A 10,656-nucleotide genomic window follows, 5' to 3' on the forward strand; every position below is an offset into this window, starting at 1 on the left:
GCTGTAAATTCTTCAATATCATCGGTTCATTAAGACTGTCAGGTTGCAGTTCATATGGGGTATTTATAAAGCTATTTTCTGATATTGTGGCAAACTTCGCATGAGCAACACGTTTGAATGGTGGCCCCATAATTTTTGGCATGAGTTCTCTTACTATTCCATGCAGGCACGTTCCAGTGTTGAACAGGCTAACTTTTAAAAAAATCGAGTTTTCTATACAGCTATGACCGCCGACCGGTAGCGTTCAGTTGCTCATCAGATGTGGTAGAGTGAGGGTACATCTCATGCCTCCGGAAACTGCTGCCAGATGCACGATCCATGGCTAACATTAACCTTAAATAAAATGAAAACTACTGAGGTTAGAGGGATGCAATTTGCCCTATTTGATGAACGGAGGGTAGATGATCGAAATACCAATTTGCAGCCCTCTATCCTCAGTAGTTTTTTTTTTTTTTTTTTTTTTTAGATCTAAGGGCAGACAGACAGACAAAGCCCGCACAATAGTTTTCTTTTACAGTAAACTAAAAATAGCACATTAGGACACAGACTTTTCTTTACTTGAATATTACTGTGTTTTATAGTGTACTTTTTTTCGACGACTTCTATTTCACCATTGCTGCTGTTCATCCTCTGATGAGCTCAAGGATGTTTCCTTTAATTTCTATGATATACTGGCTTGATTTATTATACCACCCTGTTTACTTCTGCAATTGTGAAATCATTCAAATGTTTGAGTAACTATTCTACTCTTGTCCTTGTGCCTATATAAATGAGAAGTAGATAAACCGTGAAGACAAGATTCGTCTTGAAAAAGCAGAGGTTGGAAAAGTGCAAATAAAATACTAGTGTTTTTATGAGTTAGACATAACTGAGAAGCTTATTTAGGGTATTTGGATCACATAAAAACGGGCAATATTGGCAAGAAGTCTTTCGGCAAAGAATAAAAGCTAAGACAATCCAATCTAAATTCCAATATCTTTACAGTATAAGGCAAGCAATTCTGGTATTTGCTATTTAGGATACCAGTGTCTGTACAAGGCAGGGTAAAACTGAAAATGCACATTCATGTTCCCAGTGTCACTGTGAAGCAAACATTGTGATGCTAAGCCTACCAGAGTCTCTACCAGACGAGCAAGTCTTGAGAAGCAGATCTGAGGTTACAGCGTCACTGCAATGACAAATTACATTGTACAGCGACTGTCTACCAGGCGTACACTGTCACCTTCAATGTGCACTAGATTGGCAGAGGACATTGCGACAAAACTAGTAAAGCAAATTTAAGATCAAAATGTCTGTATCACTGAGCCTGGCACAACTTGTGAAGCATATTAGAGTTAACAGAATCACCATATCATAGAAAAAATTGTCAAAACATGTATGGTGCCAGTGACACTACATGGCAAACAATATATGTACAGCATATTTATGAATGGAATGGAATGGAATATGTGATTTTGGCATGAAGCCAAGCACTGGGGTGTTATTATAACAAGTTTGCTGAGACTGGGAAGTTTACGTTGGGTACTATCATCGTCCCAGGGCTGATGTTGCTGTTTGTGGACACTAAAATCTCGTTCAAGTTATCAGGGTAATTAAGAGGTAGACAAGACTGCCATATTATACTTGTAGTACCTAAAAACATTAAAAGGAAAATAAGTACTATCGTCCACTAAAGTCTGTTCCCTTCGCCATCCAGAGTGTGAACATGAATCCACTGACTGTGAAACACCAAAACAGTTGAACAAGTAACTAATGGAAGACCCAACAGATGTTTCACCAAGAGGGAGGGCATAGGGGAACAGGAACAGGAAGTAGGAGTGGGAAGCAGGCATTTTCCTAGTGTATCGAGTCGTCTCATATTCTAATAATATCGTTAAGAGGTGATTGTAAAGTTTTTGTTGCTGACGAAACTGGATTTGAGTGTAAAATGTGCAGTTACGGATATAAGCGAAATAAATATGAGAATAAAAGTGCTTAGGATGTCATTTTCATGAATTAGTATTTCCTTTAGATTATCGTATCTTATCAATAGACATGGCTGTCCACAAGATTATTATAAAGCTTTTATAATATATATATATATATATATATATATATATATATTATATATATATATGTATATATAACTAACATCATTGGTAGCAACTTCGCAAAGCTTTCAGTTCATACATCAAAAACTGCTCTCTCTCTCTCTCTCTCTCCTCTCTCTCTCTCTCTCTCTCTCTCTCTCTCTCTCTCTCTCTCTCTCTCTCTCTTCTCTCTCTCTCTCTCTCTATATATATTATATATATATATATATATATATATATATATAATATATATATATATATATATATATACTGCATGTTTCGACGGCTAACATCCATAGAGAATGTATGTAATATGGGTGACAGCCCCCAATGTCATTTTCTGGAAATACAAACACTATGTGAAATATTAATGAAATATTGTTCGGGGTATCAAGTGACTTAAGTCAGTAGCAGAAGAATAAGTCACTGGCATTAGTGCATGTCCGAAGTCACCTCCTACCAAAGGTATACCTCTTAACACAGGTATGGGGGGCGTCATCCTTAAACCGTTGGTATAGACTTTTATGTTAATTTGAACAGTGTCAACACCATAATATTGTTTGTGGATTAATAGTTTTCATGACCATGATATTCTACATTAACAATAATCACTATTGGTACAGTAAAAGATTATTCAATTCACTGAATATTTACGTTGGTGTAACCTCACACCGCCAACAAAACCGCTAAACAATACATACTCAAATAATCCTTCACTACTTACGTCTATTACTATTAAACTACCACTTACCCGGAAACACACACACCATACTCTCTCTTTCTCTCACAAATAATATTTTCTGTCCTTACCTCCCTACTATTATTAATATCTTTTATTTCTTTTTTGTTTCATTTTACTGAATATGAATTTGTTACATTGGTGAAAATATCTGCATCTTTCATTTGGTTTGTATTTAAAAAATAATTACATATAGCCAAAATTTGCAAGTGTCTAAAAATTGGCATTGGGTGTTACCACCCATATTGCCCACCTTCGGTATGGATGTTGGTCCAATCGTGCGATATATATATTTATAACAGTTTATGAATACTACCTCAATAACGTGAGTGAACTGAAACTTTTGCTAATTTTCTGCAATAGATGTTGTTTTTTTCTTTTTCAAAGAGATGGATTGCAGATTATAGACCAACACCGTCAATACTTGCTGAAATGTTTTGTATCAATCTCGTGGACAGTCATGTCTGTTGATAAGATGCGATAATCTTTAGAAAATACTAATTCATGAATACCGACCTTCTTAGCACTTTTATTCTCATGCTTCCTTAACTGCGCATTTTAGTCTCAAACCCATTACCGCCAACAGCAAAAACTTTACGATCACCCTTCTATTCCTGTTCCCCTATGCCCTTAGGTGCGACATCAGTTGGATCTTCTATTAGTTACTTGTTCAACTGCTTCGGTGTTTCATAGTCGGCAGATTCGTGTTCACTCTCTGGATGGCTAAGGGACCGGACTTTTGTGCACGATAGTACATATAGGCTTCCAGTTCCCAACCAGTGACTCAGCAGGAATTGGAAAATGTTTTGAAATTTATGACGTCATGGTTGTTATGACAAGGCTTATTTAGGATTATTTTAATATATTTTACAGATGGTTAAAGTGCTTTTGTAAAGTTTGTATGTCTGTCTGTTTCTGTTTGATTTACAAGTTAAAAGAATTGGATCAATCTTATTTCAAAAGATTTTATTTATAAATTATTATAGTTTGGGTTGTAAAGTCTCTGGACATTCACATACCTCACGGCTGCTGAAGAGGTTAAAGTATAAGGAATAGTTTCCTAATAATGATCGACTCTAGAAAAACCTATAGCTAACCTCTAAGTGTCAAATTTACTGTGTTGGCATTGCTGTGGCGAAATGATCTTTTCTAACTTTGATTATTAAACATTATTACAATAAAGAACATAAATTATATACATTCTGCCAGCCCAATAAAAATTACGATTTATTCCACAATATATACTAAAATTACAGAATATATTTTTGTTAGAAAGAAATAATCTAGGACCTATTACGAAAGGGAAGAATGTCTATAATTTCCTGAAGTGTGAATAAGCACCCGTGTCCTTTTTATGCATGGAAATTAAACTGATTATCCATCTTTATTTCTAGTTCATGTACCCCTTCGTACACGAAATGCTATTCATTACCATCGCTTCTGCTGGCATGGATCCCAGACAGAGTGCTACTCTGGGAAATGTACTTAGCCCAGCCTATATGCCCACTTTGTTTTATGAAGCTAACTGTGAACACGTTTTTGGACGATTTGCCAATACAGTTACTAGCATAGCAAAACCTTTTTACTGGAGAAACTGGGAGGTTATACCAGCAGTTCAAAAAGAGGTGAGATTTATTTCCTTAGAAGCCTTTATCAACTAACCAGAAGACTGAGTTTTCTTGTATGCTGTTTCACATTCAACATATGTTATCTGTAACTCCAGTCTTATTGTAAACTATACTAAATTTTATTTGTCATTCTCATGCAATGAATTTTGTTAACACCATTTACCATTCATGGAAACCAACACATCGCAAATTGAATGACTGGATGATTAACTCATTCTGACTCCTTGACTCTACTTTCTTGCAGATCAACGTGCACTTCCCGGACCTTCCTCCTCTTCTGGAACTAGAGAGGAATCAAAGTCTCGTCCTGATGAACTCCCATTTTTCGACTGATTTGACTGTTCCCCTTTTGCCTTTCCAAGTGGAAGTAGGTGGTATGCACTGTCGACCAGCCAAACCATTACCAGAAGTAAGACACTGTTATGAAGACTGATATTCATTTGGAAGAGTGGAAATACATTCTCAATTTGTGGTACATTATATGCAGAATACACGAAAGGAATATATAAAATGAAAAATGATTGAGCTCTTCACTACAAAAGTTTGATGGGAAAGTTTTATTATGGAAACAGTATTGCTATCTAAATATCTTGAAAAATTTGTTTTATATTTTATCCCTGTATAAGTATGAAAATTTTGTTTTATATTTTATCCCTGTATAAGTAGATATCATTAAAGCCTTATGATAATTTAAGACATCATGAATGCTACTTGTCTGTAATGTAGGACCTAAGATCATGGATTGAAGGTGCAGGATCAGCAGGTGTCATATACTTCAGCCTCGGTTCAATTACGAAAGGGACTACATTGCCTACCAAGTACAGGAATATGTTCATCAAAGCTTTTTCCAAATTGAACCAAAGAATTCTTTGGAAATTCGAAACCGATTTAGAAGGAATTCCCGAAAATGTCATGATTAAACCTTGGCTCCCACAACAAGATATTTTGGGTAAGTTTTTTCATTAATCACATAACAGTATAGGATTGCAGACATTATTGGGTATTGAATAAAAACCTGTATCTTTGACTTTTTCATGACTTTTCAGGTCACCCTAATGTGAAAGTATTCATAAGCCATGGAGGAAGACTCAGTATGCAAGAGAGCTTGTACCATGGGACTCCTATGGTGACACTACCCCTATTTGGAGATCAGCCTATAAATGGAGCTAGAGTTATTGCAAATGGATGGGGTCTGTCTCTTAATTATGAAGATTTGTCTGTAGAACTCATTATCAGTTCACTTGAAGAAGTTACGAACAACGCAACGTAAGGTTTTATTTTCTATCACTTAAGCCTTACTTTAGCATTTCCATTAAATGTGTCTTACCTCATACATATACATATTATTCGTTCTCTTTGTTAATTATTAGGTAATTATAAACGATAAAATTTAATAATCATTCTGTATAAACACATTTTACAAGTCTAAGAGCCAAACATTAAAGCAAGGCTTTCAGCCGATGAAAAGTTCACTCCAAAGGAAGTCATGTCATACTCTAATGTACATCATTAGTAATCTTAAGACAAGTTAAAAGGGGGTATTATAGGCCAATATTATTATAATTGTAATCAGTAGGCCCTCTATGATTAGTTAACTTTTTTAAATATCACTAGAATCTTAACTTTCACCTAGTACCTCATGTCGTTTCATGTATACTTTGATATGTTCACTTCACCTCACCATTGTTTATATTTCTGTCCCAACTAAGATAAGATCACGCAACACTTCCTCTGGTTAATCAAGTTCTCCATGCTTTATTAGAGTATCAATCCTGCTATTTGTTTTACCTGGATTATACTATGCAGATAGCCAATGCTTCTGAAAAATAGCTTGCAAAATCTCGGTTCCCTTTGCTTGTGGGAACAGTTGGGGGGACATTCTCCTTTCCAATACGGCATTCATTTTCCTGTTTTGTTTTGAAGTGATCTAAATCAATGAAAAATTACTCACCTGCCTCTTAATGTGTCTCTCCTCTGCCTTTGTTTTATCCTTTGGTTGATGTGACAAACATGGAGGATTTTATTTTTGCCTTGCTTCTTGCACTCATAACATTTTTTTTACATTCAATAGTATCATCTTATATTCATAGCATTTAAGATCCCTGTTCCTTTCTGTCATAATGGCCAGAGGAAATCTAGATAAGTAAATGTTAAAAGCCTCCTGAAGGTTTTTCTTATTGAAGAAAATAAAACTCAAAATCCAATTTCTTTATTTTTTCAGGTATGTAGAAAATGTGGTGAAAACTTCAAGGTTATACAAGGACCAGTTAACTTCTCCAGTAGAACGAGCAGTGTTCTGGACGGAGTATGTCATACGTCACAGAGGAGCCCTTAAGTTGAGGTCTCCTGCTGCGAGTCTGTCATGGGTGCAACTTCTCCTGCTGGATGTGTTGGCTTTGTTCCTCTTGGTTATCATTTTGTCTTTGATTGTTCTCCACTGGATTTTCAAGACAGTTGTGAGAGCAGTATTTGGTATACAGTATTTGAAGAAAAAGTTTGAATAACATTTCATAAAAAACAGTTTATGTTTGTCTAGAATTGTAGGCAATAAACACAATTTATAAAATCTACTTCTTTCATTCACATGGTTCTTTGAAATGCAGTATCTTCCGTCACTGATATTGCACAAGTTTGAAAGTCCATTGGGCGTCATTTGATTCTGTAGATCACGAGTCCAATAAATAAGCTTTTGCCTTTGCTCGAAATATAAAGTGAACACTGACAAGTGCTTTCCATTAGGATAATGATTAGCAAGTAATCTTTTTTTATCATGAAATACTCGTGTAAGACAAAGCAAATGACCTCAGTAATGAATATCTACTAGAAATGCTAGGTAATACCCCAAAATCCTTGGGCGTCTCTTTAAAAATACTACAGAACTCGATGAAACAGAAGATGTAAAATACATCACTTTACAGAGAAATATAGTTTGCAGGATAATATTACCTGAAATGACAATTCTTAAATGTAAATCGTATTTTTCCTAAATGTACAAACCTGAGGGCCTTTGCATTACAAATTATTTTCGGCGAAGCTGGAAAACAGCCACTAAACTCTTGAAAAAGGTGGTTAGGCAGTAACTACCCACCTCCCTGGATGTAAGTATTCCAGTTTGCCTTTCAGCTTAAATTTCAGATTGAGAAGTGGCATGAGGTGGGCTTAATGTGTAAAGGACCTCAGGTTTGTATAGTTAAGAAAAATACAATTTACTTTTTTTAGAAATTGTCATTTGTTCCTACACAATATACAAACCCTTGGTCCTTTACATTAAGAAGACTCAATGACTGGAGGGAGGAAGGAATCTGCGCGAGTCATCTTTGAACTGACTGGAGTTCTGCGCACCTGGGCTACTCCTCTTGGTAAGTTCCTCGCTGGCCGAGTGGTTTTCGAGCTGGGCTGCCAATCCGGTGGTCCGAGGTTCGATTCCCGACTCGGTCAACGCGGAATCAGCGAAATTTATTTCTGGTGATAGAAGTTCATTTCTCGATATAGTTTGGTTCGGATCCCACAATAAGCTGTAGGTCCCGTTGCTAGATAACCAATTGGTTCCTAGCCACGTAAAAATATCTAATCCTTCGGGCCAGCCCTAGGAGAGCTGTTAATCAGCTCAGTGGTCTGGTAAAACTAAGATATACTTAACTTAACTCCTCTTGGTCGAAAGAGTGAGGAGTAGTGTACCCTGCTTCTGACATATTAATTGGTGAGAGATGAAATTAGACTTCTGGGCCTTTTCTAATGAGTGAGGAATTGTAATTCATACGAAAAAAGGTTAGGGAGAATCTTAATAGTCGGAGGCAGTAAGGCAAAGACTCAAAAATGGTTTGTCTTAATGCCATCCTCCCCTTGCTAAAGGAAGGTGAGGGATTGGTTCCATTATTCGAAAATGAAAACAGAACAGGTGCTCGATGTACAGACTTATGCATCAGACACCAGTTCTAGGAAGTTTAAGTTTCGGTCCTATTCTGTGCCCTGAGGAGGAAGATAAGGAGAGCCCAGTCACTCTTGTAATGCATCTCACTTCCAGAGCCAAATCTTTGGCTTGATGCTACCTGTCCTATTAAAGTAGCCAGGTAAGAAAACAATTTGTTCAGCAGCCACCACACGTCCAAGGAGAAATAGTTCCAAGGACTTATGGGCAATGCCAGAAGGTACGAATACATAAAAGTGGTCTGATGAGGCCACATTATTGTATCCAGACCAAAAGATTCCTCTGGAATGCGAGGGATGGACTAAGCCACTGATTCTGATTCTGTGAGCTCTTGGGGAACTGTACAGGTGACATTGTTGCCAGCTGCAGAGAACCTCCTCCCGTTAGTCTTACAAAACAAAGAGAAAGACATGTCCTTAGACGCGTCTTCCTTGGCGAGTCACTACTAGTGAAAAGTTATCAACATCAATTTATAGGATGTTAAATCTTTTGAAAGTACAGCAACACACTTACAGACAAAGTAATGATTGATCTGGATCATTGATTGCAAAGCCCAAAGTGCAGGGGATTATGAAGTAATCGAACCTGGCAATAGATGCTGAGTGATTCGAAGTTCACTATGACATCTGAAACGTAGTCAAGACATCGATAACTGCCTTTTTGGGCGAGACGAGATGCTGTCTTAAGAAACAAATTTGTCTGATGATTCTCCCAAGGGCGTGTGAATAATCAACCAATATCATGCATTTAACATGCAACTAGAAAACAAATTATAGCTAGAAGTGTTCGTGAACTGTCGGTGATAAGATTAGTGTCAGAATATTAGGATAAAGCGTCTATAGTTTTTTGAGTGAATTATTAGAAAATTCGAACAGGATGGCATTGAGCAGCAGCTGTGGAAAGCAACAGAGAAATCTTGCTTGACTTGTAGACATGCAATATGATGACTTGGCAGGAAGGGAACAGCATTTCTTATCTATGAGATCAATAACAACCCTAACCAAAAAGATGCAAAAATATTCGTAGACATATTGAAAGGATACAATCCTTCAAACTGGAACAAGTCTGCAGAAAATATTATGAAAATAATTGAAGGAGTACCAAATAAAATTCAAGTGGTCAAGAGACTTAGAACGAAAATTTACATCAATCAACACATTCCAACAAAGAAAATGAATAAGGTGAATATAGTGAATATACTGATTGATGCAATAGGAAAATGAATGCCTAAAGCATGTAAATTGTGCAAGGTGTGGTATAGAATTGTAAATCCACTAAACCTGAGCAGGAAAAGCTATGCGTGCCACATACCTATGCATCCTCAGTGTCCAGCAAAATACAAGTAAGGACACAAGAATATTTTGCTCAACATGCCTATCATGGATAGATAATGTTATTAAATTGAGACTTAGTGTGCAAATAGTAGGTGAGGAAGAAGAGGAAATGGAAAAGAAGAAAATAAAACTGAAGTGATAGAAAAAAATAATGAAAACAAAGAACAGGACAAGAGTATGGATGCAGAGATAGTCATAGATACTACATATAAGGCAATACAGCAGCATACATACGATGAAATAAATTATGACATGACAACATAAAATAAAATCCCGAAGAAGCTTTACCCAGCTATTCATACCGATGGGAAAGATGTAGATATATGCACCCTGTATCCATGAATCAAAATCAATTAAATAATAAAAACCAAAATAAAAATTAAACAAATAAGGAAAAGAACATAGAACATGAGGTGAAGGAAAAAAACAAGCCATCACCGCGTTATGGAATGTCAGCATTGAGAATTCAAGCATCAACTCCCAGATACAGTGCAAGGAACAAGCACTGTATACACAATGCTAGGGGATGGCGCAGATACGGAGGTAAATCCAGATTCATACACAAAATGAATAAATATGAAGACAGAAGATCAAATGTAGGGAAAATTGGATTTTTTAATGTCAGAGTTTCTGGAATTGAAGATAAGAACAACATACCAGAACAGGAAAGAGACATGGGAAAATCCTTATTATTACCTATATTAAATTATGGGGATAACACGCAAACCATCATAGTGATGAATGCACAGGGTTTAGTTACGAGTAACTCAAAAAGAAAAATAGAGTTCTTAAAAGAAGTAACCCAAACTGAAAAAATAGATATAATGAATATAAGTGAAACCTTGTATTCCCAAGAGATTGGTATTGATGATGAGATAAAGGAGTTCCAAACTTAAAGATCAGATAATATGAGAAATATAGTAACTCAGAATGTGAATTAATAGTGGTATAATTTGAA

The 10,656-nt window shown here is 36.2% G+C and overlaps 1 protein-coding gene across 5 annotated transcripts in view; it reads left to right on the plus strand.

The window, feature by feature from the left end:
* LOC135219738 (UDP-glycosyltransferase UGT5-like) overlaps positions 1 to 7,002 on the plus strand; it is a 32,378-nt gene extending 25,376 nt beyond the window's left edge. For 4 of the 5 annotated variants that reach the window (XM_064256751.1, XM_064256754.1, XM_064256752.1 and 1 more), the window contains 5 exons: positions 4,203 to 4,433; positions 4,681 to 4,845; positions 5,163 to 5,385; positions 5,483 to 5,702; positions 6,658 to 7,002. In XM_064256751.1, the coding sequence (XP_064112821.1) occupies positions 4,203 to 4,433; positions 4,681 to 4,845; positions 5,163 to 5,385; positions 5,483 to 5,702; positions 6,658 to 6,940 (1,122 nt within the window). In that variant the 3' untranslated portion in view covers positions 6,941 to 7,002. The remainder of the gene's footprint in view (positions 1 to 4,202; positions 4,434 to 4,680; positions 4,846 to 5,162; positions 5,386 to 5,482; positions 5,703 to 6,657) is intronic. The other variant, XM_064256755.1, reaches the window with a different exon arrangement.
* The last annotated feature ends 3,654 nt before the right edge of the window (positions 7,003 to 10,656 follow it).

This window comes from Macrobrachium nipponense, chromosome 1 (genome assembly GCF_015104395.2).
Source record: "Macrobrachium nipponense isolate FS-2020 chromosome 1, ASM1510439v2, whole genome shotgun sequence".
Classification (NCBI taxonomy): domain Eukaryota; kingdom Metazoa; phylum Arthropoda; class Malacostraca; order Decapoda; family Palaemonidae; genus Macrobrachium; species Macrobrachium nipponense.